The sequence below is a fragment of the Apaloderma vittatum genome, unplaced genomic scaffold (genome assembly GCF_000703405.1).
Source record: "Apaloderma vittatum isolate BGI_N311 unplaced genomic scaffold, ASM70340v1 scaffold6354, whole genome shotgun sequence".
Taxonomy (NCBI): Eukaryota; Metazoa; Chordata; class Aves; order Trogoniformes; family Trogonidae; genus Apaloderma; species Apaloderma vittatum.
This window is the reverse complement of record NW_009714263.1, coordinates 31,350-58,708: the sequence shown is the minus strand read 5'-3', so window position 1 is coordinate 58,708 and position 27,359 is coordinate 31,350. Positions and strand designations below refer to the sequence as shown.

At 36.6% G+C, this 27,359-nt stretch overlaps 1 protein-coding gene across 1 annotated transcript in view; it reads left to right on the top strand.

Moving 5' to 3' along the window:
* UBR1 (ubiquitin protein ligase E3 component n-recognin 1) overlaps positions 1 to 27,359 on the top strand; it is a 55,614-nt gene that overhangs the window by 24,948 nt on the left and 3,307 nt on the right. The window contains exons 22-41 of the mRNA XM_009868674.1: positions 773 to 875; positions 1,353 to 1,401; positions 3,179 to 3,333; positions 4,234 to 4,333; positions 5,921 to 6,030; positions 7,307 to 7,396; positions 8,953 to 9,140; positions 10,224 to 10,429; positions 13,595 to 13,688; positions 15,482 to 15,634; positions 15,972 to 16,069; positions 16,456 to 16,549; positions 18,234 to 18,382; positions 19,739 to 19,794; positions 20,116 to 20,212; positions 21,108 to 21,175; positions 22,077 to 22,227; positions 23,043 to 23,130; positions 24,693 to 24,826; positions 26,042 to 26,150. Of these exons, the coding sequence (XP_009866976.1) occupies positions 773 to 875; positions 1,353 to 1,401; positions 3,179 to 3,333; positions 4,234 to 4,333; positions 5,921 to 6,030; positions 7,307 to 7,396; positions 8,953 to 9,140; positions 10,224 to 10,429; positions 13,595 to 13,688; positions 15,482 to 15,634; positions 15,972 to 16,069; positions 16,456 to 16,549; positions 18,234 to 18,382; positions 19,739 to 19,794; positions 20,116 to 20,212; positions 21,108 to 21,175; positions 22,077 to 22,227; positions 23,043 to 23,130; positions 24,693 to 24,826; positions 26,042 to 26,150 (2,292 nt within the window). The remainder of the gene's footprint in view (positions 1 to 772; positions 876 to 1,352; positions 1,402 to 3,178; positions 3,334 to 4,233; positions 4,334 to 5,920; positions 6,031 to 7,306; positions 7,397 to 8,952; positions 9,141 to 10,223; positions 10,430 to 13,594; positions 13,689 to 15,481; positions 15,635 to 15,971; positions 16,070 to 16,455; positions 16,550 to 18,233; positions 18,383 to 19,738; positions 19,795 to 20,115; positions 20,213 to 21,107; positions 21,176 to 22,076; positions 22,228 to 23,042; positions 23,131 to 24,692; positions 24,827 to 26,041; positions 26,151 to 27,359) is intronic.

Genomic DNA, 27,359 nt, shown 5'->3' with positions numbered 1-27,359 from the left:
TTGCCTCCTTCTTTCCTCAAATTAATTTTTCTCAAATTCAATTCAAAAATTCTTTTTATTTTAAAGATCATTGGGAATCTTAACAATTCATTGTACCTTTGACAATCATCACCTAACCATAGGTTTAGGTGTTGTTAAGGTACTGATGCTGTAGCTTTCAGATGAGAGTTAATGTTTTTTGTTTTTTTTTTTTAAACAAATATATATGTATGTATATATATGCAAATATAATACAATTAGTTGTAGCAGTTCAGAAAAACTGGTTCAGATGTCTGCTATTTTTGTCACAAAAGTGTCTTGGAATTTTAATTGCTTTAGTATACTATATTTTAGATTTCACATGGCTTGTTTGTTTTTGTTTAATTAGGAGTTACTATAGTTGTACCCAGGAATTTTCCTTTGAGCATTACATGGAAGGTTAAAAAAAATTGCAGTTTGTAGAGTAACTGTTTATTATTTGGTTTTTACCTTGGTTAAAGATAGTAATGACTTTTATACAGCATCTAGTGTCTGAAATTCTAAGCCATGAAGTTAAAAAGATGGTATAGACTAGAATTATTTTGTAGCTGGATGGGATTCGCAGTAGTAAACAGTCTTGAAAATTAAAGACTGATAGCTTTATGCTCTTTATAAGTTAATGAAGCAACCATCACTATTACCCCTCTTATTAGCAATTCCTTAGAAAGTGAGTTGTGTTACTGCTTTATTTACATTCAAAGATGTGCTGAACATACGTTATGAATCTGTGTGTCATGAAACATTTCTCTGTAAGGAAACCAGGTGTGTCTGGCCACGGAGTTTATGAACTGAAAGATGAATGCTTGAAGGAGTTCAATATGTTCTTTTATCACTATACTAAGACTCAGCACAGCAAGGTAAGCAGTGCAAAATTCACTCTGAAAACTTGAAAAATACTTAAGCCTAAAGAATTTTGCTGAATCAAAGGCATTACTGGAATCTAAAGCAACCGACTCAATGAAGAGCATATGCAGCTAGCATCAAAACTAAACTTTTGATGAAGTTAAGATTGTTAATATAAGTTGATGTGCTATGGTTCGTATTGGTATTTGCCCTCTGGTAACTTCTCTATTAACTCTGTTAACTGTTTATGGTAAAAAAATTGTAAGAATTAGCTTTGAACTGTAAAACCCAAACTTTGCTTCTTGAGGAAGCAAGTAGATCCAATTATTTATCTCTACTAGAAATTGAAATGCAATATAGTTAAACAGATTTCAGACAAGATTCTAGTTACACAACCAAGTATCTTGTCACATTTTTAGTTTAGGGTTTCCTATTGTTTCCTTGCGTACTTCTGTGGAAATGCCAACGTAACAACACTACTTTTTCCGTAGGCTGAACACACACAAAAGAAAAGAAGAAAACAAGAAAACAGAGATGAAGGTAAAAAGTTGAAACTAATGATGTAATTCAGTAGTGTATGTAGTTGTGCATATAAAATGAGCTTTGGCAGATGTATTGTGACATCATCGAGGGTACCTGAGTTCATATTAAATCTTTTGTGATTTGTAGCAATTATTCATTTTCTCTTTTTTTTTTTTAAACACAAGGAGGCTAGTAATTTTTAGTTTAATTGCCAGGTAAACAAATAAACATGGCATAGTACCCATTGACAAAATTAACAGCTTTTATGGTGGAGTAGCTAAGAGGCAAGTTTATTTTTTGTGAGTAGCTTCTCTAGGACGTTGAGACATAATAATGCCATGTAGAGAAGGTTGCTGCAGGAACTAGTGCTTTTCTCCATTCTGTAAGTAGCTTGTGAGTCTTTTATGAATCAAAATTTTCTTTTGTGGAAGTTGCAAACACCTGTAACAGTATAACTCCTATGTTTCTGTTGTAATACAAATGTTATGTCCTGTTTGAGTTTACTTTTCCTCATTTAAGTCACCAGCATTAATTGAACTGAGGAAGACTTTGAGCTGAATGGATAAGTGTGATGAACAATTTAATAGTATCAGCTGTCACCTGCTTTTGTGAGCAACAGATGTAATTATTTTTCTCTACCCAAACTGCCCTTCCAGTTGAATACCTTAATCTTTATTTCCTACTCTGAAGTGTATTTTGATTTTTGGATACAACCAGTGGCTCTACAGCATTTCATACCTAAGATGGTTAAAATTCATTCTGAGTAAATTTTATTTGCTTTGGGTTCTTTTTAGTTGAAAAAACATCGAACTGTAAAAGAACAAGTTGGTATCATTTAGGAGGGACACAGTTAAATTGGAAATAACCTTCTCTTTGAAAAAAAAAATTAATTTTCTTCAGTTGCAAGTAGCTCAAAAGATTATGACAGCTGGAAAAGCATGAGGAGAATATACCTGTGCATTACTTTCAATTCCTTCCTCCAGTTTATTTTATACAGTTGAGAGATTTTTCCATAGCACATTCTTAATTTTTTTTCTTCCCCTGTTCACTTTAGCAACTTCAAATGTTAACAGGGATGTTTATTTTGTAGAACTTTTTTAAAAATGTGAATATTTAGATGTAATTGTGAGAAACTTATGTTCATATCATCAGACAATACAGCTCCAAACTACCAAGATAATTGTTCATGTTGATGTGTGTTCCCCTGAGGCCTTTTTGTGTTTTGCAAACACTTTGTGTGTACGCTTTTATGTGGTTATGTTGTCTTTGTCAGTAGCTTTTTATAATTAATTCAGTCTAAATTGCCAAAAGAGTGGTGGTGAGACACTGCATCGCGCACTTCCAGGGGTAGCTCAGGAAATGGACAGAGCAAGAGGCGATCGGAGTGTCTCAGGTGCAGGCAGAATTTAGCGCTCCGGCTGTACCGGGTGTGGGACAGTGGCTTGCTCTGGGACACCTGCTCTTCCCTCTTGTTGGGCTACTTAAAAACCTTGCGTTAGTGATACACAAATGATAAGGTGGTGCAAAGGGTTACATTTACAGATAAAACGAAGTGCTTGTGATTGGTTGTTCAGCTTAGTTTGCATGTCTTTTCTGTAAGAACTTAGTTAAAAGTGAGTGATTTTGCTTAAGATAAAAGGTGACTTAGGCTAACAATCATGTGTGAGCCTGAGTTTATTAGTTTAAAGGTCCCATTCTTTCACTGGAATTAGTATGCTCCTGCTCTCCACTTCTTGCCTGCGATCTTTGCTGAGACGCCAGCTGGTTAAGACGCTTGTGCATCTCCCTCTCCTAGCATTGCCACCACCTCCTCCTCCAGAGTTCAGTCCTGCGTTCAGCAACGTGGTGAGGATTCTGAACTGCGACATTATGATGCACGTCCTGCGGACCATTCTTCAGAGGGCAGTGGAGCTGGAAACCCACCTGTGGACTGAAGCTATGATCCAGATGGTATGGTTAGCTTGGGGCTTTGCCAGACGTCGTTCCTGTGTTGACCATGTTACCTGTTTATGATAAGACCAAAATTTGTAAAGATCAACTTTGAATGTAAAGAATTTTCTTAGTGTCCCCAAGCCTGTTTTTTTAAATCTTCCCAATGAAGATCACGTACCTACTTATTTCTCTCTACTACAAAATGGAAATGTGAAACGCAGTAACATTGAAAGTGTTACTTTCCCCCCGTGTTGCCTCATCACTGAAGCTGTTTCAGTATGTGATTCTCCTTACCTTATCTTTTTCAAGTAAGTAACTCTTTGGTCATCTTAAAGAAATTGGCATTGTTTCATCTTGTAAGCTGCAAAATCCCCCAACATATAAATGTATTTGGTGCTTCAGTCATGAAATAGTATTTTTGTAAGTATTGAAATGTTTCATTTTACCACAGTGACTTTATACTTAAAAATTTTTTTAAAAAATTACTGATATTGTTGAAGGTTTTGTTTGGTTTTTTTTTTTTTAAACTTTTAAAATCATTGTACAGACTGATTGAATTAATCAGTCTTGCTAATTAGAGTACACAGATGATGTAATTGCCTTGCATTACATTACCTGCTAATCTTTGGATTATGGAATTCACCACAAATTCATAAATTTGTACCAGCAAAATTATGAGATTCATATGTTACTAATGTAAAGTGTGTTGCAAGTTTATTAATTTGAGTGCAAGTAATAGACAGGAAAATTATTGTATGTTGTTATTTAACTTTCTCTATACCATCTCTGTACTTTTTCTTATTTCTGTGTCTTATCATGGGTGTAATTTATACACAGTACAGAACTATATTAAACATCCTTATTTTATATGCCAGTTTTCCAGACCTGAGATGTCCTGTTTTTCTCTTTATTTTTTAGGTGCTTCATCTCCTTTCTTTAGGCTTACTAGAAGAGAAGCAGCAGTTACAGAAGTCTCCAGAAGAAGAAGTAACCTTTGATTTTTATCACAAAGCGACACGTATGTTTCATTTGCCTTAAAAGGGCAGAGTAAATTAGACTAACTTGACTTTTAAGGAGAAAAGTAAACTAGAGGAAAATATTCAGTGATTTCAGTCAGAAAGGATTTACTTTTTGCTGTAGATAAATCCTGCTAAAATATTTTATTTTAAAGAATCAAATGAAGTTTGGACAAGTTTGCTTTCTTCTCAGGTGCGAGATATGTTGAAGAGATGTTTCTCTTGCTAGGAAAGAAATGGAAAAGTAATACTAGTGTTAGATGACTGAAAATGATTCTTTCTTCACAAGAACGTAATTGATATTGGAACTAAGAACTCCTTACGAAAGGTTTAAGTCAGCTGTCTCCGTTTTCTGTACTCCTGAGCTATAATTATTGATTTACCTGCAAGTTAAAGCCTTTACCGTGGTAGTGATAACAGAAGCAAAACTTAGTGGCTATGAACCGTGTTTTTTTCCTTTTTCTTTACTTTTCAAAATCCCTACAGAGCACTTCCTAATCTCACATTCAAGACTAGTGAGTGTGAGTTGGAATCAACATTTTCTAAATAATCTTCCATCTTATCTAGAGTTTTTACTTCACTGTGTAAGAATAAATAAATAAATAACATTATGAAGCTATACATAATTGTCACTTGAGAGTTGAAACAGGGATAAGAATTGTGAAGTAAAACCATAGAATTGTTTAGTTTGGAAAAGACCTTTAAGATCGTCAAGTCCAACCATTAAGGTAGTGGTGCAGGGTCCAACACTCAGCTGTCCCTAAGCACCTCATCTACACATCTTCTGAAAACCTACACACATGCAGGTTGAACTGCCTTTATTTTGTTTTTCAAAAATGTTGAGTAAAAGCTGTTGCTGAATTGAAAAGCACTGCCATTTCACATATTTTAATTTCAATTTTTTTTTTTTACTGTTGAGCAAGAAGTATTATCACACTGAATGTATTTCCAGTTAAGCAGCCTCACATCAACTGTAGGGATACGCTAAAAGTAATTAAAACCGAGACTTTAGAGAATTGTCAGCTTTACTTTTGCGTAACCAGAAAACCTAAAGCCTTATTTATACATAAGGGATGCAAAAATAATAGTACTGAGAAGTGTTTTTTTAAAATAAATTTTTGTAATGCATTTGTCTCACTTCTAGAAGTGCACAGATTAACTATCAAATAGAAAGTGCTGAGAGTGGCCTACAACGTTACAAACTGTTACCAAGGTGTGAGGAAGCAAATAGTTGCAGAAATTGTGTTAGAAATAAACCTGCACGCCCTAAGCTGTTAGTAAATTTAGTTAAACTGTAAGAGCTTTACTATGTCTCCTTGAGGTGAGGGCAATTCTGGTTTTGTGTGTACTTCTGCTCTTGGAAATAGCAAAAATTATTAATCTACAAGGAGCAAAGATTATACTACCTTTTACTGGAATAAATATGAAATTAAAACAGAAATGTAACCACACAAGTTGCATTCATGTATGTGTGTTAAGTAATTAGTAATGTTTTAAGGCATGTCTATGGTTGCAAATACATTAAAATGTTGAGATTCTTTTCTCTAAAGACCCATGCTTTTCTTTTTTTTTTCCTCTCCTTTGTAAAGGAATGGGAAGCTCGGCCTTGAACGCTGTGAGCGTGTTAACACTTCTGGAAAAATTAAAGAGAGTTCCTCAGTTAGAGGCACAGAAGGACACAGTCAGTTGGATACTGCAGGTACATGAGGAGGAGATAAGTATGATCTGATTAGAGTAATTTAGAAAACTTTTATGAAAGATTTTGTAATTTTTGCGTATAACCCAGTGTTTACAACTGCAGTGATTTTTTGAGAAGCTTTATCTGTTGGAATTTTTTTCCCCCACACGAGGTGGTTTCTTGAATTCTGTGTTAACACTTAGAAGTCACTGTACTTGCGATTGCTACCTTCAAGCAGTGAGTCAATTTTTGCTTAGGTAACTCACTCCAGCAATGATACTTTTATGCGTAAACTCGTATTTCTGTTGTTTATCACTTGCTGTTTTGCGGAAGTTTATTAATTGGGAAGGCGTTTTAGAGGCTGCTTGTATTAGGACTTGAATCCTACAGATCTGCCTAACGGCCACATTGTATGTTTGACCGGTGGAATTTTTCCATCCACCTCCCTGCCGTTACCCAGTGAGAGCTGTGACACCTCCTCTAGCAGAGGAGGCTGCTGCTTCTGCTGAGCAGGAGCACTGCTCTCCTGTTCCATTTTGGGCTTCTTGTTTTAGGTGGCATGCATAGAAGACAGTACTCTTGGAAAAGAGGGTAAGACTCCATAGTGGGGTTCCAAAACTGTCCTCGGCTACTAAAATTGGACTGTCCTGGTACATTAGGGAGGCAGGTTTGAAAGACTTTTTTTGTTTGTTTTTTGAAAACTTACCTTTCTAAAATTCTAAAGGCAGAAGAAAAAAAATCTACTTTTGAAAGTATGTTTAACATTTTAATGATACGTGTAGTATATGTAAATTATTTAATATTATCAAGACTTCAAGATTCTTACTAGGGATAGCTGAAGAGAAGAGTAAATGAAAATTGAAGGCTCAGTTTTAACTAATTTGGCACATGCTGGAAAGCTTTCTATTCCAGACACACAGGTTTTTACACAATTTTACTGACTATTTCTATGGGATGATCCACATCTCGCCTACTCAGAATAAGCTAGCAGTCTCTGTCCGTTCTTCTGATGTACAGGTGCTTTAGCTGCTGAGCAGTATTAGTGCTACAAGACTGGAAAATTCAGAAGAGTTTTACTTTACTCCATATTGAGCAGTGCCCATTGGGTTTAGGATGCAGACAAAGCAGTGTTACAGGAGTGCTCATAGATCTCAGGTGGTTTTGTTATTTAGGAGTTTACGGCACTTGGTTTCATCCACTCAGAAATCTGAAGCTAAATATCAAGAGCTTTAACCCTGTCTGTACTGTAATGAGAGCCAAGCTGTGTTTTGTTTTTCACATCTAATTCTATTCCTAGATGTTTGACACAGTGAAAAGATTGAGAGAAAAATCTAGTCTAACAACAGTAACGGCTACATCAGGCTCAGAAGCTACAAAAGGTGATGAGGTAATTATAAAATGGAAGCCCTATATTTAATATTTCGAACGACCATTTTAAAAAAAGTGCCTCAATTTATTGTTACTTAAAATGAGAATTTTAAAAAAATATTAATTCTAATATATTGCCTACAAATAGGATTTAGGTTGCATGGTTAGTATTTTTAATAAATGAAATTTATGCTAAGCATGTTTCAAGGAATTACTAGTAACTAATGTGGTTTTGATGGTACTTCCAAGTTAAGTGAAACAACTGAGAGAGGCGAAGAGTTAATTTGTGTTCATTTCTCCATTCCTTATCCTTGATTCGACCACCTTTTCTATCATGTTACCGTGCAGTAATTAGAAATACAAATCTACTTAAAATCATGTCTTGTAATTTACGTGACCTACTAAGAGTTTAATCTGCTTTGCCTTGACTGTATAAAGACATCGGGCTTAGGTGATTATTCTGTCTGTGTATCAGTCTCTACCTCCTTCCCTCAAAATAACTTTGGAATCCAGGGGTCAAATGACACAGTGAAATGGAGATTTCAAAGATTATTGCAGTCCCATGAGGGTTCTTGGTTTTTGTTTTTAAACTGGCGGTTGAAGAGAAAAGAAGAATGCGATTATCCCCCCGTCAGTGGGCAGAGACAGGCCCCTGTGCTCTTACTCGTTCTGTTTGGCAACAGCTCGTTGCCAATCAAGCCCTTGGCTGGTCACTGCGTGCGTAGCTTTCAACTTACCACAGCATATGCTCTGTTTCTTTTTTGAGAAAGGTGTCATATGATATCTGGTAAGGTAAGGGAACAAAATATAGAAGTCAGTAAGAGATGTCACTTGTGGAGCAATTTACTGTTGTTTCATTTCCTCAAAAAGTAATTGTACCGTGAATGGAAGTGATGTGTCTTAAGCAGCTGAATAAGAGGAACTAGTTCTATAGGTTTTAGTTACGTCTACCTTTGGTTTTTTGAATTCTACATTTCCAAAGCATGTAAATACATCATTTATGGTTTTTGAAAATATAGTAGATGAGGAAATAGTGGAAGAATAGTTTCTCTAGCCTACAAGCAGAGAAGAATTGGGGGGAGTACAATTCTCAGATGCATAAAATGCTGCCACAAAAACGTAGGAACAATCTACATGCTGTGTCAGCCATAGATAGCTGAAGATCAAATTTTATTAAATTCCTGGGAGATGCTGAATACTCTGCAGAGGTTTTGCATGTGGGGAGAGTAACAAAACATTGGAGGAGGCTTGTGACGTTCACCTCAAAATTTTAAAGAGCAAACACGTAATTAAAATGAATTGGTATTACTGATCCTGTCTTTGGGCAAAAGATTGTAATAGTGACCTTTTGTGGATACCTCAAAATTTGTTTCTTTTACAGTGTTTAAGAACTGAGCTTTGTGTTTTTCAGATAGCAGTTAACCTTTTTTTTTTTTTTTTTATTAATCATTAAAAGTGTTGTCAGTTAAGGAATTTTGATGTCAGTGATTTGAATGCATATAGCTGGGGAGAGATGCTTCTCTTTTTCTGATGTTCTCTGTTGCCTGCGGTGACATTGTTCCCTTTTGTTGTAAGACACAGAGCACTCAGGATAAAGAGAAAGCTGAGCGGAAGAGGAAGGCTGAAGCAGCCAGGTTGCACCGTCAGAAGATAATGGCCCAGATGTCTGCACTGCAGAGGAATTTCATTGAAACTCATAAGCTTCTGTATGAAAACACGCTGGAGACACAGGGGAAAGAAGATGCTGTTATGGAGGAAGAAAGGTAAGAAAAAGCAGACATCCAGAGTTCTGGTGGGAAGAGTTCATTACCTGCCACATAAGTTCATTAATGCCGCATCAAAGTTTAGAAAGTACTTTCAAGGGACAGGTTGTGTCGTCTCAATGAGCAAACTTGGGTCTCTATTTACTTCCAAGTCATGTTCTGTTACAGATTTACAGGCAGACTAGCATGTGTATCTAGTGTAAGAACAGGAACTCACTTTTGTAAAGCAGCATGTGAATAAATGATAAGAAAATTAATTTGGTGATACTTACGTTGCTTTACATTTGAAAAAATGTCATTACAAACTGCTGAGCTGACAACACTGAGGTGACTGTCTACCTTATATGAAAATGTAAGTGATTTGGAAAGAATCTGAAAGCCAATATGTCTTAAGGTTAAGCTGCAACAAAGAAAATAGGCTTCGTGTAGCTAAAATCATCGGTATTTCTGGTCTGTAGTTTTCAAAATCTAACTTCATACTGTGGATGTTTGGTTTACATTGGTTATCATTTTGTTGGTATGGATTGCTCCTGTTCTAGAAGTGTTTCGACGCTACAGTATACCTAGTACAAATCACAATTTTGTTCTAATTGAGGCTGCACAAAGCTGTGTGCTTCGAACGTCAATAAATTGTGTTCTATAAAATATTGTTGAACTCTGGAATAATGAATATTTAAAAATACAGAAGTTTATTTTGTCATAAAGCATTGAATTAAAGTAGTGGCATTCATATTCAATATGTGTTCTTCAGGAATGGCAAAAAAATTTAATACGTCTGTAAGATTAAAATATATTTAATCCCTTCTACACTGAACACAGCTTTCTGAATTCCCTGCTGTCTGAATCCATTTCATTGCGTTACTCTGTTACCTGCATTCCACTTCATATTTTAAGAGAATGCTGCATTTAGTGAGGATTGAGGTGTGTGTTTTGTTGTTTGGTCATCTCTTGGTTTTGTAAAGCACGTTGGTATAAAACCAGAAGCGTTAGCAGTGTGCAACATTTTTACATTCCTGAAAGAATTAGTTTACATAGAGAAAGCCATCTGATTATTTCATGTCTGTGTCACTTACGGTCTTACAGCATGTCTTCAGCAATTGATTACTCCAGAATTGCTCTGGGTCCCAAACGAGGTCCGTCTGTCGCTGAGAAAGAAGTTCTGACCTGTATTCTTTGTCAGGAGGAGCAGGAAGTAAAGTTGGAAAGTGCTGCCATGGTATTATCTGCCTGTGTCCAGAAATCAACTGCCTTAACTCAGAACAGGAGCAAGATTCTTGAACTCTCTGGGGGTATGCTATTTTTCTTATTTTAATCTACCAATAGTTCTATACCTAGAGCTCCTACCCTTTGAACTGAATTTGACGCCATTGTTTGGTTAGACTGCTAAATGACTTGCCCTACCTAATAAAAGGTAGATTTTTAATTGTTCTGAAATCCAGGCTTCAAAACTTAAAAGTAAGAATCACACAAAGATTTTTACTTGTCCCTGGAAAATCAGAAAATGCCTTAAATCTCACAAGAAGATCTTGTAAAATTTAGAGACTTGGTAGGGGTAGCCACTTGAAAAAATCAAAGAGTGCTCTTGGTTCCTGTTTATTCAAGTACAGCAGCAAACTTTTCCAGTATGGAAGAAATAAATGAACATTATCAGAAGCCAATATGGCAACCACAGGAGGGTTTGGATTTTATCTATCTATCTATCGATCGATCTATCTATCTATCTATTTATTTTTCCACATCCAGGAGTAATAAAAGCAGTAATGTAAAAAAATAGAAATGTATTAGCAAGGATCATATGATAAAAAAAAAGAAAAATACAAGAGAATAATACAAACAAAAGAGTTACAGTTGCATTATTGGTAGACTGAAACACAAAGACCAGCTGGATTTTTTTGTACCTAACAGTTGATTAAACGTAAAGATTTTGGTCAGTTACTTTAGGGAAAGAAATAAAATAAATAGAAGTAAAAGGGAAGACTTTAGTACTCGCCAAGTCTTTTGCTCTCTTTCTGAAAAAAAAATTTATAATTCAAGATCATGTGCTTGATGGCTGTTAAATTCAACAAGAGAGAAATACAGTCCAGAATAGGATAAGAAAAGTTGAAACAATATCTAGATAACTGCAATGAATTCATCTTGGTGATTATTAAAGTAATATTGATCAGAACCATTGTCTTGAGTATAATCTTCAGTTGTTTTTTAAAACGAGTAGAAGGTAGGCAAGATCTCAGAAGGCTGAGAAGGGTAAATATGTATTTGTCTAAAAAAAAATCCACCAATAAAACAGAAGGGAAATGAGAAAGTAATAAAAATTTGAGTGTTCCATCCAGCATGGGTGCTCAGAAGTACACTGGATGATAGCACTTACTATGGCTTTAGAAGACAGTTTGAAAAATACAGGCAGGCGGCAAAACAGTATGAAATGTCAAAAATAGATTTGTCAAGAATGGGACTTAGCCACCTTAATTCCTTGACCAGGACAACTGGTTTTGTGGGTAAGGAGAAGGTAAGCTAATTTATTCTTATGTTTCTTAGAATTTTTGGCTCTGTCCTACTTGATACACAGCCTAGGCAGAGGCTCTTTAGGTGAAATCAGCCCAAGGTGAATATACATCTCATCGTAAAACCATTCAAGGACACTATAACGTTAAATCATAAATAAAAGTTAAAAGTGATAATTTTTCTCTGTTAACTGAATTATATTTAACACAGATATAGAGCTAAGTCAATAATTTTTTCAAATTCTGCTTATCTGCTAGTTAATATATAAGGAATAAGGATTCAGTGATGCAAGATAACATCGGAGGTCTTTAAATGCCCTCAAGATGTTTTCTAGTTTCTTGCCTTAGCATGTCAAGGGTGTTTCAACTTGTAGTTTGAATTCCTACTTATTTTCGATTATTGTTTTTCCTATTCTGTAGCAAGATACTCCTGATTCGTGGTCAACTCGTGAAGCAAAAAGAACTCTGTGTCCTATTTTTTTAATGACACTACTGCACAGCAAAATAACCTTAAATTCCTTGTTTGTGCAGTTCATTATTCCTGCTTTTGTTTAGAAGTACGCTCTTGAATGTTATCGGACAGAATTCTAAAGCAAAGGGAAGTTCAGCATTGTTCCTTATTTCTCCAGGGTATTACCCTATTCTCCATGCTTGCAAAACTGTCAAGTTGTTTCACTTAATAAGATGGGTTTTTTGTTTCCTCCTCTGGGTCATTAACAAATACCGAATAGTCCTAGATCCAGAACAGGCTCCCGTTTGATCCATTTTTCTTTCTGACAGTGAGCTACTGATAATGGCAATTGTGAGCCAGCTGTATAGAATTTTTATCTAGGCCATGTACTAATTGCCCCCCCCGCCCCTTTTGTGTTACTCTGAAGTACAAATTACATCCTATTCTCTAGTAGTCAGATCGTAAGCTTTCTGCAGTGACACGCTGGGGTGCTGAAATAATTGAAAAAAAGAAGGAAATGAACTTTCTTTTTCTAAAGCCACTTCAGGATATTATTTATAGCACTTACTCTGTCCTGCATGCTCCTCTGCAGCTCATCAGTTAGAAGTAGGCCTGTTAGAGCTTGGGGTTTTTAAAATTATTTTTTCTTTGAAGAGCTGAAGTGGAAAAATGCTTATTCCCACAGCAGAAGTGCAGATAGTGGCAAATTAGTGTTACACCGAAGTTCAGTTTCTTATTTCAGTCTCCAGTTGAGCAGCTGCTGTCAAGTAGAATTTATTTTCAGTGCCATTTGGGTGCTTTTTTTTTTTTTGTGGGCTTTTTCTTTTGGTCAAATTCAAGTGTATCTGTTTAAAATCATAACTGTTCCACCAGATGAGGTTTGGAGGACTGCTGTTGTTCACTTCACCTTTACTTAGATCTCTTTAAGGGGAAAATGGAATCTCAGTCGGAGTGCGCCTGCAGCATGAAGACACTGTTACATTCTCCTACCGGTTTTGCTGTTAAGAATTATGCAAGATTAGTAAAATTTTGTTATTCAGCAGTGCTGTTTGTGTCAGTAGTTTGAAAATATGAGAGTAGTTGGAGGAGTGCCTCATCTTTCTTGTGCTTAGTAGTTTCATTTTCTTTCATTTAAAACTACAATAGCAAAGACATTAAAAACTTCAGCGGTAATGAATCCAATCACAGAGCTATTCCAGTACTTAAGAACCTTTTTTCTTTTTGAACCAATTTACTATTGCTTTTGGATTTTGTCATATTTTTCTTCATAATTAGTGGGAAGCCTTCAGTACTTTTAAGTGGGCTGTGTCTTCTGTTTCCTTTGCTGGAGTATGCTCTGGAAAAGCCAGCTAAATGGGATTTTAATGTGACCACGTGAACTGTGGGGAAATTAAACTCTGAAGGCTGGTGTTCTCTGCATCCTGTTGTTCGTTTCTCTTCATACTGATGGGAAGATAATGTTATTATTCTTCCATTAATTTCTTTCTGTTGTGTCTCTTTAGATACGTTAGATCCTCTCTTCATGCATCCTGACTTACCTTGTGGCACCCATACAGGAAGCTGTGGCCACGTGATGCATGCAGCCTGCTGGCAGAAGTAAGGATGTGTCTTTGCAGCCTTTTAATGTGTTGGGTTTGGGGTTTTTTGTTTAATAATCTCTTTCCTGAAACATCTAAGTGCACACTGAAAACACCGTACAGTAAGTGGATATTTAAATAAGAAGTCCAAACTATTTGTACTCATCTAAAAATGAAATATAGCTTTGACCTGATGAAGAAAATCATCAAATGTTTTTTTTGTGCCTTCTATGACTCGAAGAAGCATCCCTAAAGTATTATTAATTCATGCAAATAAAATCAATGGGATGAAGTTGGTCAAGAGTAAGAAACCATATTTGGTAGATCTTTAGCAATCCCATGAGGACCAGTAGGAATCTTCCAGGTGAACATTCTGTAGCAGTAGTACTTTGACTCAAAGTCTGTCACCAGGTCTGTACTTAAAGGATGAAGCTGACTTTCTGCACTGAGTCTTTAGATGAAAGCCTGGCATTTAGAATAGAATATGAATGGTTAAATCTTCTAATATTTCTTTCCCCACCCTCCCATCAGTGAGCAGAGTCTTAGTAAAAAGTAAGAGGAAAGAATTGACAACAGTGCTTAAAAACTTTACTAGATTTTTACTGTTTAGGGGAGCCCGAAATATGAAAAGACCAAGTGATTTAGCTTGCAGAATGTCGTCATCCTGGTTGCAGCTACGTTTGTAGGTTTTCAGAGAGCAGAGCTAATGTTCTGTCTTTGACTCCACATAGGTCTGGCAAGTCTAAACAAGATGCATAGTACGTAATAGTGATAGAAATAATCCCACTAAAGCATTATCAACAGTTAAAAGAGAGTTGGGTCATGTGATCGCAAACTGCTTTGTATTCTTGGATGGTATAAGCAATCTCACGAGGTTAGGAGGCTTCTTGTTTGTGCTTGTGCCGTTTTACTTTAAAAAATCTGTCTAAACTTCTGGTGCTTATCATTACTTTTCTCTGTATGTATGTATATATTATTTTTATTTTTGACAATAAGACGTCAGTAGAGAGTAAATAGGAGCACACGCTTAAAATGATACAGAAGTATGTTCCTGGAGTATAATACACCTGCTCTTGGCAGATCCATCTACATCTGCATAGATCTAAGTAGTGCAACATTGGAGCTCAATTCCCTTGCTCTTTTTAAGAAAAGATGACTTGCTGTATGGGTAAATGGGATTAAAATGGACAACAAGCTCTTCTCATACGGGATGGCACAGAAGGTTTGAGTACAGTCTTTTATTTATTACGTAACAGACATTCTAACTTACTAATATTCTTCCAAACGATGCCTGCCACACCTTTCTAGAGTATCTGCAGCCTAAAAATACTGTGAGATACTCTAAAGCAGTACAAGTATAAATGACTGGAATATCTTTGTAATTGCCATGTATGAGGAAGAGGAGTTGCTCGCCAAAGCATAAGTGTTTGAATGTAGGAAAACAAATGTATGTTTTTTTGATTGTAACAGAAGGCGAGTTTTTAGATGTGGGAGAAGAGTAGAAAATTTAAGAACTTCTTGTCTATAAAAATGTCAATGAAATTTAAAAGGATTTTAAAAGCAAGCAAAAGCTGCCATTTTTGCATGGGTATTATTCCATGTGTTTTTGCATGAGTTCATCTGTGTGCTCAAAGGACTTATTTTATTTTCACATCCAAGCACATGAAAGAGTTGTGAATCAAAGGAAAAGACTTCTTTGTTGGCTTGGATAGGTATTTGCTAGATAATAACACTTTTAATTACTTGAACATTTGTTTTCATGTCACATTTGAGCCATTCCTCTTTCAAGTAATTTCCTTTTTGATGTTGTAGGTACTTTGAAGCCATGCAGCTGAACTTTCGACAACGTCTGCACGTTGAACAGATATTTGACTTGGAGAACGGAGAGTATCTTTGCCCACTTTGCAAATCTCTGTGCAATACTGTGATTCCAATTGTTCCGTTGCAGGCTCAGAAAATAAACAGGTGAATCACCAGACTGCATAGTCATTAATTTTATAAAAAACAACTAACAAGCAAAAAAAACCCCAAACCCACAAAGTTTTGGGATTTTTTTTTGTTCTTTGGGTTTTTTTAGCATTTTTGGATTGCTATCTTTTGGAGCTGATATTAAATGAGAAAGTACGTAGATCTAGTATTTAGCCTCATGTTTCGTTCTGTACTATTTGCTCAAAAAATACAAAGCCAGCAAAACTGCAGATACTGAGTTAGTATGTTTTGATCTAAATGTGTCGTCTGTTTTTAAAGAAATGATGATTCTTTGAGTGCTAAAGTAAAACCTGCTTTCTGTTTCTGTTTTCAGTGAGGATGCAGAGGCAGTAGCTCAAATTCTGTCCCTGGCTAGGTGGCTGGAGATTATCATAGTCAGGATATCGGGCTACAGTGTGAAAAATGCTAAAGGTTTGTTATCTTTATGTTCAGGCTATTTCCTGGGCTATATAATATGCCAGTACATGTTCTAGCTAATACCAACAGAAAACTTCAGATAAAGAATAGATCTTGCTATCAGTCAAGGTGATATCAAAGCTGGGGATCGTCATGGCCATGAGCTGATATCTTGATTTTAGAGTGCCCTCAGAAATTTTCTGTAATCCTTGTATTTCTGGAAATAGAGGGAAGTACTACTTAAGAAAAGGGTTTGTCTGGCTCGCGAGGTCTATTTACAATTATTTTCAAACCAGTTTAAAATAAAAAGAAGCTTCACTTCTGATAGACCGCTGTGAAAACTGTAACAACTTCTTTGTTTTTAATGTGCATGTTTGGTTTGGTTTTTTTTTTTCTGGAAGGAGAGAAACAAAGTCTTACAGCTTTCACCAACAAGGGAACGGGGAACTCTGCTTTGGAATTTCATTCCATCCTGAGTTTTGGAGTTCAGTCCTCGTAAGTGTTACTGGAAGTGCTCTCTGTTAATTATGTTAATTCTTTCTAAAATAGCCTAGGTATTTTTCAGGATTTGTATTGATGGAAAGGCATATGATTTGTTTGGTCTGAATATGAGCTTACTTGTATTTTTCTGTAAGCATTCACTGAATATCAGATCTGTACACAGCTAGCTGGACCTCTTGGTCCAGTCCAGTCTGGTAGTTCTCATGTTGCGGATACAAAGCTAGGAGTCTGGAATCTTCAAATCCACAATTCAAGTGATTTGGGTAGAGACTTTTCAAGTGTACTCAGCTGTCTGTCTTCTTTTTAGATCACGCTATAAGTACTCCTCCTCCTTCTGACTGACATAATAGTTATGCAAAGTACTTATACATATCTGCTGTTTGTAAAAATGTTGCCAGAAAGTCAAATCAAATTCGTAGAATCACATAGTGATTTGAGTTGGAAAGGACCTCAAAGATCAGCTACTTCCAACCCCTCTGCTGTGGCAGGGACATCTCTCACTAGATCAGGTTGCTCAAGGCTCCATCCAACCTGGCCTTGAACACCTCCAGGGATGGAGCATCCACCACCTCCCTGGGCAACCTGTGCCAGTGCCTCATCACCCTCAGGGTAAAGAACTTTTCCTTATATCTAGTCTAAACCTACACTCTTCCAGCTTCCACCCATCACCCCTCATCCTGTCACTACAGGCCCTTGTAAAAAGTCCCTCCCCAGCCTTCTGGTAGGCCCCTTCGGGAACTGGAAGGCCGTTATATAGTCTCCCCGGAACCTTCTCTTTCCCAGGCTGAACAAGCCTAATTCTCTTCGCCTGTCCTCGTAGGAGAGGTGTTCCAGCCCTCTGACCATCTCGGTAGCCCTCTGCTGGAACCACTCCCATAGCTCCACATCGTTCTTGTGTGGGGGGCTCCAGAGCTGGACACTGTTCCAGGTGGGGTCTCACAAGGACAGACTAGAGGGGCAGAATCACTTCCCTTGTGAGGTGATATCTATCTTAAGAGATCTCCATGGGAAAGGTTCTGTAGTTTGCACTTAAACAATGTGGTGTTTAAGTATGACCCTGGCTAAACTCCAGACTCTGGTACATTTGTTTTGGCTCCAGAGATTTGAAGAATTAACGTGAATCTCCTATATTTCTGTTACACAGAACTTTGTATGACTTTGAAAAAAACACAAGCCATTGAAACGTAGTTTTGCCTAGGCACTTTTCTGCATATAACTGTATTTGCATAAACTAACCTAATGGAAGTTGAAAGGAGCTTAAATGCTAAAAAATGTGGGTTTAAAACGCATTTGAAAGGTCTTTTTATTTTTAGTGCTGTATGAGATGGAATGTATTTGCACTCCAGCACTTATAATTACACTTGATTACGTGCATTTGTGTTTTTTCAGTCTATTTTATTTGATTTAAGTGTTTGCATTTTTTTGAATGCAAATTATAGTATAGTATACAGAAATAGACTTCTTTCAGCCTGGCAGCTCTTAGTCTCTCAATTTGGAGAGCCTGTTACATCAAGGTAGTTGTTTACTACTGGAAACTAGTGATTTTTTTTTTTTCCTCTGTACACGCTTTATGTTGAAGAACTATTTCATATATAACTTGGACTTTGTTAGCGATTGATTGACCAGTAAGTAATAAGCCCTAGTAAGAACTGAGACTGAAATTATCTTGCTTTTGCAGAGCCAAATATTCAAGCAGTATCAAGGAGATGCTTATTCTCTTTGCCACCACCATTTATAGAGTTGGACTGAAAGTTGCTCCGAATGAAGCTGATTGCCGGATTCCCATGATGACCTGGAGCACCTGCGCTTTTACCATCCAGTGTATAGGTAAAGCATAATTTGGGTTTAATCCTTCTCATGACTTGAAAAGCTTGCGGTTGTTTGGCTGTACCATTTTTTTTATAACGTGATTGTGTAAGTAGTAATAGTTCTACATAAATAAGAGCAATATGTAATAGTATAATAATGTGTACTGTATGTACTTACATATATAGTAACAGAATCATAGAATTGTGAGGGTTGGAAGGGACCTTAAAGATCATCTAGTTCCAACTCCCCTGCCATGGGCAGGGACATCTCCTGCTAGATCATGTTATCTATAATCCAATATAAACAATGGGATGTTTTTATTAGATGGTGGCTCATAAAATAAGATATGGAATGCCAACACTAGTGAGTTTAAGCTGAGAGAGCAGGCAGTTATCATGTTCCATGTTACTAATTGTAACATGAATCATGGTCAAGGAATATTTTCTGGCTGCCAAGGATCCTGCAGGATGCTCCTACACAATTAAGTATCTAATGCCTATGAAATAGTACTCCCTCTCTCATTGTTTCTTTTTGTCTATATCCTCAAAGAATTCTCATGGAATTTGTACAAGAAATACGTTCTGTATTCTGAAATTGTTAAGCAGATACCTGGTAGAAAGAAAAAAAAAAAACACAACACCAAAACCAACCCAAACATTCTCTTGAATATCCTTTTGAAGGCAAAATACTTACCTCAACCAAAAAATCCTCAATGGAAACAAAAAAAAAATTTCCACAATCTTGAAATGTGCTGATTCTTCTCTGAAAAGTGACCAAAGCACAAAAAACTTTTGAATTGGTACCTTTTTACTCAATTGGGTTAATTTGATTTCTTATTTTTATTGGCTTATTTTCATTTTATTATCCCTTCAGAACCAACATGCTTGGGGAGGAAAGCTGAGTTGTATTCCACCTTAGGAATTTTGTTTTGAAAATATTTTTCTTAAACTGCAGTCAAATGCCGTAATGCAGATCTGAGGGTAAGGTGGCTGTATAGCATCTCTGAAACATGTCTTAGTGTTTTTCAGCATTGGATAAGGGTAACTGAAAATACAATTAAATACGTAGAATGTCTTATCTCTCATGTGCAATGGTGTTCTTTTAAATCCCTACTTAGGAAAATCTGAAAATCAAATGTTTTTAAAAAGCTTGGTACAGCTGTTTACAGGGGAAATATTTAGTACCATTGAGATTTTATTTTATTTTTTTTTTTTTTTACCCCAAGAAAATTCTCTTTCCAGAATAAAGTTGAGCTTTAAAAAGAAGTACAGATGCTCAGAATAGATTAATCTTGGACTAAGTGTATTCTAACAGAAATGTTATGTTAGTTCCTGTACAACAAAGTAACATTTTTCTTCTGTGTTTAATTTTAAGAAAACCTCTTGGAAACAGAGGGCAAGCCTTTATTTGGATCTCTACAAAATAGACAGGTATGAGCAAGTAAGATATGTAAAACATTTTAGACAGAAAAGTTTACAAATATATATACACACATAATACACATACATATATAAAAATCACTGTTGAAACTGCTAAAATGAAGATTCTTCTCTGCTGAGGGATAGTTCTCAAAATGTTTAGACTGATAACATAAAGAAGATTTTGGAAGAATAATGTCTCTAGTTACACAAAGAAGTTCATATTAAATTCACTTACCAACGTGTTTTCTGTTTGTAGAAGTAAATATGCTTTTACAGCTTTATTTCGCTATTATATCTTCCTTTTCTTGTCCATTTTCTCTTGCGCTCTAGCACAGTGGCCTTAAAGCATTAGTGCAGTTTGCAGCTGCTCAGAGAACAACGTCGCCACAGGTCCTGATTCAGAAACATCTGATTCGTCTTCTAGGAGGTGCCGTGTTCTTTTTCTTTACTACCTTTTGTGTTGCAGAGGTTGCTGTTGCCAAATGGCACAGACATTAATATGGCGGGCAAGCAAAACGACAGCAGCGTTAACTTCAATTTCTGTCGTGTTTACTGAAATAATGAAGTTTTTCTTGAATACTCTCTTAACCCAGCCCTGTATCACTGAAGCCCCCAAAAAATCTTCTATCCCGGATTACCTAGGGCTGGAGATATGCATATCTGGAATATCTGCAGATGGTTAACCATCTCTTTCTGGCAGTGTTCAGAATTACTCAAATTCCTTGCTAAACAGGTGGATAAAGCCACAAAACAAGTACTCCTCTCTCCTAATTGTGAGACTTTGTCTTTTTAGTACTTGTAAAAGGCTGCTGGCAGCCTATTTTAAGGTATTTTGGTCTTGGGGAGAGCTAGTTTGACCGACATAGCTCCTCCTGACTGGTTGGGTTAGCACACAGTGGCCTTTTTGAATCCCACTTTGAGTTGTCCGCGTCTCAATAGGTTTCTTAGGTGTGGTACACGCTGCTGGGCTGGGTTGGGTTGTGAGGCATCTAGTGTCACAGGGCCTCATTATATTTGTGAGCTTCACCCTTAACGCTGTGTGCTTTATCAGAGTTGAAGAGATAAATCACAAATTTTTATCTCGAGTTTCAAAGATAGTTCATGAGAATTGTGAGCTGGTTGGGCATGTGGAGATAGCTAAACAGATGCATAATAAATAAGTGGTAAGCAGTTAATTAAATAGATACTTCTTTAGTTCAGAGACTCGGACATTTTTTTGCTGAAAATACAGAAATTATAGAAGCTCTAGAATCAAATATCGCAGTTCAATCCAAAAGAGGAAAATACATATCAAACGCATAAATGATACCTTTGTTTTGTAGTTCTTCTACCAAACTTTAAAGTGGAGGACACTCCGTCGCTCTTAGAAGTAGATATGTTCCACATTTTGGTAAGCAGGTTCATTTTATTCTTCATATTAATACTTTTTCTTGAGCATGAATTTTTGCCTGCTTTAGTCCTGCATTGTCCTTCCACTTGTATTGCTGAAACGATGATACATGAGCATGATGATACATGAGCACTGCACACAAGCAGGTGGTTACATGTGGCTGCTCCACACCCCTGTACCACTGTTCTTCCAGCTTTGAAGTCTGTGCTGTCTCACTCTTACAAAATTTTACGCTTGCAGTTTCAGCCTCCATTGCTGTCAAACCTCTAAAACACTCCAAGAATTGTAACCATTCAGCTTGTTTCCCTCACCTTCCCTTTGTCTCAGTAGGCCTCTCATACCCTCTGATTCCTTCACTCTCATTACCTTCTTTATTCTTCTTAGCCTCTTTCTGTTATTAATACAAATCTCTGTTATAGTTTCTTCTACTGTAAAAAAACAACAAGCCGACAAACAAACGAAATCTGGAACACAAACCAAAAAAGCTAACAAAACCCAACCAAACAAACATACAAACCCACTGTAAATCAAGCCTGGTCTGCCCTGCTTGCCTTTCTACTAAAACTCGGTCTTGCTTCTCACTTTTCCGGGTCCTTTGCCTTATGGCAAAAACCAGGGATTAAGCTTTCTAGGAACTGGACGAGCTCTCTTGATCTATCTTGAAACTGGCAGTTGTAATGGAACTGTATCAGAGTTGATGTGCTAGAGGGGCACAAATGGTCAATATTTTCCAATTAGTTTTTGCTACACTTTGGATTAATACTAGGAAAATAAATCAGCGTATTTAAATTGACTAACAAAATGAAATATAAATGTGTAGGGAGAATATAATTTCTATACCCCATGAGGCTATTACCAGCTTGCTCTTGCTTTAATATTTGCTCCTTCCCTTTCACCGCAGGTGGGAGTTGTGTTATCCTTCCCATCTTTATACTGGGAGGATGCCGTAGACTTGCAACCTTCATCGATTAGTTCAGCCTATAACCACCTCTACCTCTTCCATCTGACAACGCTGGCACACATAACGCAAATCGTCGTCTCTTCAGCAACAGGTAGAGGTGTTTTGGGATGGATTATTCTGGCACTTTTACACAATTTCTTAAAAATAACCAATGGACACCATTAATGTCTTCCAGATATAAGCTTCCTCATAATAAATGACAGTTTTCTGGTAGAAATTAAATAGCACTACATCCTTTTCAGAGCATTTTGTTGTATTGCTTCTGGGTGCTTGGCCTAATAAAATAGGTATTGATATATTGGTACTTGCTCAAGTCAGTCATTCCAGAGTGGTAACTTTTCCATCCTCACTCCATACAAGAAAAGCAAAGCTCTGTCCAACAGGAGCACTGTGAGCTGTACAGTGACAGTATGGATTTGAGAGAAAAACTTTTCTTTACCATTTAGCCTAGTAAATAGGCAGAGCAGAAATGTGAAATCCTATAAACTCATAGGAGAAAATTTCACTTTTTCTTGTATTTCATGATATTGTTAAGAACTGTCAGTAACCTGCAGGCTTCCTACCTGCTACTTTCATTTTTCTTCAGCGTGATGGGAATAATAATAATAATAATAAAAAAGAATTCCTGTAGCTTAATCTCTGTAGAACAATTACTAGAAAAATTCAAGAGAAGGAAGCAGTTTTTACATGAGGACAAGCAACAAGGCAGTAATCCTGATTCTTTGTAACATGTGGTTTTAGGGGAATATTTGTTAGGTTAAAAATCACAAATGGAAAAGAATTAAGCAAAATAAAGTGGAAATAATTCTGCTGTGCAGTTCGAAAGAAAAGAGCTCAGTATATATAAGAAAAAAAAGTGTGTTGCAAATGTCCCATTTACAGTGGGATTCATCTTTTCGTGTGCAGAATCCCCTACTGCTCGATCATCTGACAACAGCGAGGAGGCACGCGCTGCACAGGTGTTCTGTAGAGAGGTTTGCCAGTACACCAGTGGGTAAGTAGCAGCTGAGTTTCAGCATTGTGTTTTCCTGGAAAGGTGGCAATCCACAGGGACTGACCTGAGCAACACAGAGGGGAAAAAATCATCTGTTTTGTGTGGGGAGTTAGCACAGCGCCTTGTGCTTTCTTCCCGTACTCCTGAACAGTGAGGGCAAACAAAAAACAGGAAACTGGTGAAAGGAACATTTCTAGTTAAAATAGCTACTTCTTGTGAGCAACAGAGCAAATTCGTAGTATAAGGATAAAAAAGTACCTATATCTATTCTGAAGAGAAACACAACCGCTAACTATAGTAGTTATTTTTCCTTTGCCTTAATCAGTTTTTTTAGATGTCTCAATTATAAGTGGAAGCCAGAAAGAAGAAAATGATTCTACTATAAAAGAAGGAGAAGTGTAAAGCTAAACCCAGTTGCCTATTTGTTTGAGCATAAGTGCCCATCTTTTCAGATTTTTTGGATAAGTATAGCTGCAGACTCTTCAAGTACTTCGATATCAGTGTGTGAAACAGACTGGAAAATATTCTGCTTTATCTTTACCAAGGCTAGTTGCAAAGACGCATTCCTCAAGGATTGATGATGTCGACAAGTTTTAAGTCTAAATGTCTAAATATTTGAAAATTGATATTTAAATAACAGGAAGACTTTCTCTGAGGCATGAGCTTGGAATCATAGGTGTGGTGCGTTTTAAAAAACCAGATCATTGTACTGAGATGCCTAGATACAGAATTAAATGCCAAAATTAGACAACCTAGCTCTGAAAATTTTAGTGTTTTAATTGCTGTATCTGCATTGTCGCCTGCTAACTCTGACCTGTCGGTGCCTGAACAGCACAGTCTGACTTTATGTAGGTTGAAAATGTTTAGAAAACAGGGACACTATACGTTAAATTTACTATGATATTTAGACTAAATGCTCATTGCACGAACTACGAGAATAATTACTGAGATGAGTATCATTCCAGTATGTTTTGTCAAAAATGGGATTAGCATAGCTTTATTTTAAACAATTTGAGTGTCACTGTTGTGACTTCAATGACGAAGTATGAGGTATTTTTTTTTAGCTCTGTTGGTTTTGTTGTTCCTCAAGAGTATTTATGTTTGGTTTGGTTTTTTCCTCATTTTGAACTGGATTCAAAACACCGACTAAATGAAAAACTTCGACCATTTCAAAAAGTCGCTAGCTTTCAGTAATTGAAAACAACCAACGCAAGAATCAAGTGTTCGGTGCGTGATGCTGTATTGCACAGGTTAAATCAGGTTCTCCCGTGTTGCCTAGAGATGGACAACTATGTATTGGCTCTTTATTTTTTAGAAATCTAAAAAATAAAGTTGGGATAATTTGGAGGCATAATGTCAGTGTTCCACATGAGCTCAGTGCTCGTTCCTTAGGCAAAGGGAAAGCCAGAAGTTACATGCTGGTGGCTGCATTTCACAGAATTTGGGGTACTTCAGTATTTCTCCTACACAGTTGCTGTTCTGCCAGTTCTAGCCAAATGTAAAAGTTCTGGAAGGATGTGCACTGTGAACTACTGCAGCTATTTCTCATTTGTGTGTTACAGTTGCTTTAGCCAGGATATTCCAGGCTGGCTTGTGTGGGATTGTGTTAAAAAAGGCATCATGCCTTACCTTCGGTCTGCTGCTTTATTTTTTCATTACTTGTTGGGAGTTTCTCCGCCTGAGGAACTACTACAAGGTAAATAAGAGAAAGCAAATGTATCTCTATATTGACTTTGTTTACTGTTTTCTTGGAAGAGTGGAGTTCTTAAATGTTCACAAGAACTTAACAATGGTTAGTACATTAAAGTGAGACTTGGAAAGAAAAGGAAATGCTAATTTGTATGGGAAGGGGTGGACATGAGAAGCTGAGTTGTCTTCCTTTGCATGAAGAAATTACTTCAGACTATGTGCAAATATGTGAATGGTGAGTCAGGTAATGAAAATAAGTATTTGTGGATACAAAATTCTGTGGCTTAAGGATAATTTTAGGTGCTTAGATTATATCATTTGAGAAGTAGCCTGGGTCATATTAAAAAACCAAAACAAACCTTTTTGTGCAGTTACTAATGTCAGTAAATGCTAAAGGGATTCAGCAAAACGGAGCCAAATAGAAAGGAAGCACATTGTATAACTTGAATCTCCTCCTTAAAAGATCCTAGTGCAATATAGATACTAAATCCAACACTAAATATTTTATCTTGTTTCAAAACGCAGGGAAACACAGAATCGTGAACTATTTGGAACAGAGAACCAAAATTGCTGTGAACAACTGAGACAAAATACAGCATCTTAAATGGATTTAAGTAAACAGTGAAATAAGTTGGAATTAGATTAGGATACACTAATCAAAATCTCTGCTCTATAGGATACGATATTGTCCTTACCGTTAGTCTGGTACTGTTTACAGAGGGAGGAGTCTCCCTGGTGAATCACCAGTGCCAGTTTGTGTAGCAGAGCCAATGAATGACCACCCAGCAAAGTATTACATTAGTCCAACTTGGTGTAACGTGCTGCCACTGACTTGATCTTAACAAAATTAAATGAATAAAAAGATAGTGAGAAACTAAAATGTGGTAAGTACAGAAATCTGCTATGTTAGTGTTACATGTAATGCAGTGAAATGGAATTTAAGCAAGGAATTCTGTTGCTACAGTGACTTCTGTGTGACTTAAACTGCCTAATAATTATTATGTCAAATTTCTTATACCTAAAGCAGATCTTTAGCTGTTGCCAATTATTATAGCTTTGATTAAATCAGTGGAATTACACCCAGTTGTACTAGCTAGGAGCTCTGCTGAAGCTATAAGATATGTATTATTCGATGGAAAAGGCATCAGATTGCTAGTTTGGAGTGAATTATTCAGCCGTGCTGAAACACACTCTAACAGTTGCTTATGTTTTCTTTTTGCAGTTTCTGAAGAAGGGCAATTCAAGGCACTTTGTAGTTACCTCTCTCTGCCTACTAATTTGTTCCTGCTCTTCCAGGAATATTGGGACACAGTAAATCCACTGCTTCAAAGGTACTAATTGGGACTGGACAGGCCGCATTTTTCTGTTGCAATGGCCTTATAAAGATTTTGGATCAGATTTGTTAATAAATGATTGAGCTCAAAATCATACTGGAGTTCTAAACATTTGTTTAATGTGTACAAGTTATGCAGAATCTCTTAAATCACTTCAGACCCATAAAACATTCTATATTTGTGGTAATTCGAACATTAAACAATTAGAGTTGAAGGGGCTAGAGCTTGTTGACCTGCACAAAATAATTCATGCAGAAAGAAGCTATCATAAACGTTTGCTTGGGTGATATGTTACTTACGGTTCATTGGCCTATTTTAAATGTATCTACAGCCGGAGTGCTGATTACACAAGGTATAAAATTAGAATATGGAAAATGAGGTAGCTGGCAGGGTGAGGCTTTGTACTGTTTCTCCTCTGGATTTCCAAAATAGACTGATGAATGTCAGAGTTAGCTTAATGGTTAAAAGATACAATTTGAGTATTATATGCATTGCAATCTAGCAGTAAAGACATAATTGCTCAAATTCTATGTTCAAAAACACAAAATAAACAGACAACTCAGGGAATAATCCTGCTTTAGGGTGTTGGAGAGTGGCTTCATGTATTTGATATTTGAGCACTTGGTTGCATTAATTATTATTACTCCTGGTTCTCAGCAGAAATCTCTGGCTCATGATAGCTTTTTTTCTTGTTTGTTGTTTTGTTTTTTTAAAATCTCTGTTCTGTTTTGTTGTCTGGCTTCCTTCAATTTAGAGACATTTTGAGCTGTTGACTCCAAATTCCAGTCCGTATACTAACCTAAACAATTCCCTATGTGCAATTTTACTGTAATTAATTGCATCTGTAGTATATAGAATTACCTATAAATTAGCAGATTTTTCGCAACTAAATTATTAAGTAGGTTTGTCTTACACGTTTCTACATGTTTGTTCAAAGACATAACAGTGCTTATAAGAGAACGCAGGAGGATAGGTTCCTGTGCACGTTAGAAAACGATCCCTAGAGATGGAGCTAACAAATCTGTCGTAGAGCTCCCAGTGAATAACGGAGATTTCAAGTAGGAGGCTATGTATTTAATGTAATAGTAACAGTTGTCAAATCATCATGCAAGTTCCCATATGTTTTTTCAAAGAATCTTATTTCAGACGACCAGATTTGATGATTGTGGAGAAATGTGTTAAATGAAGCTTGCTAGATTGACCATC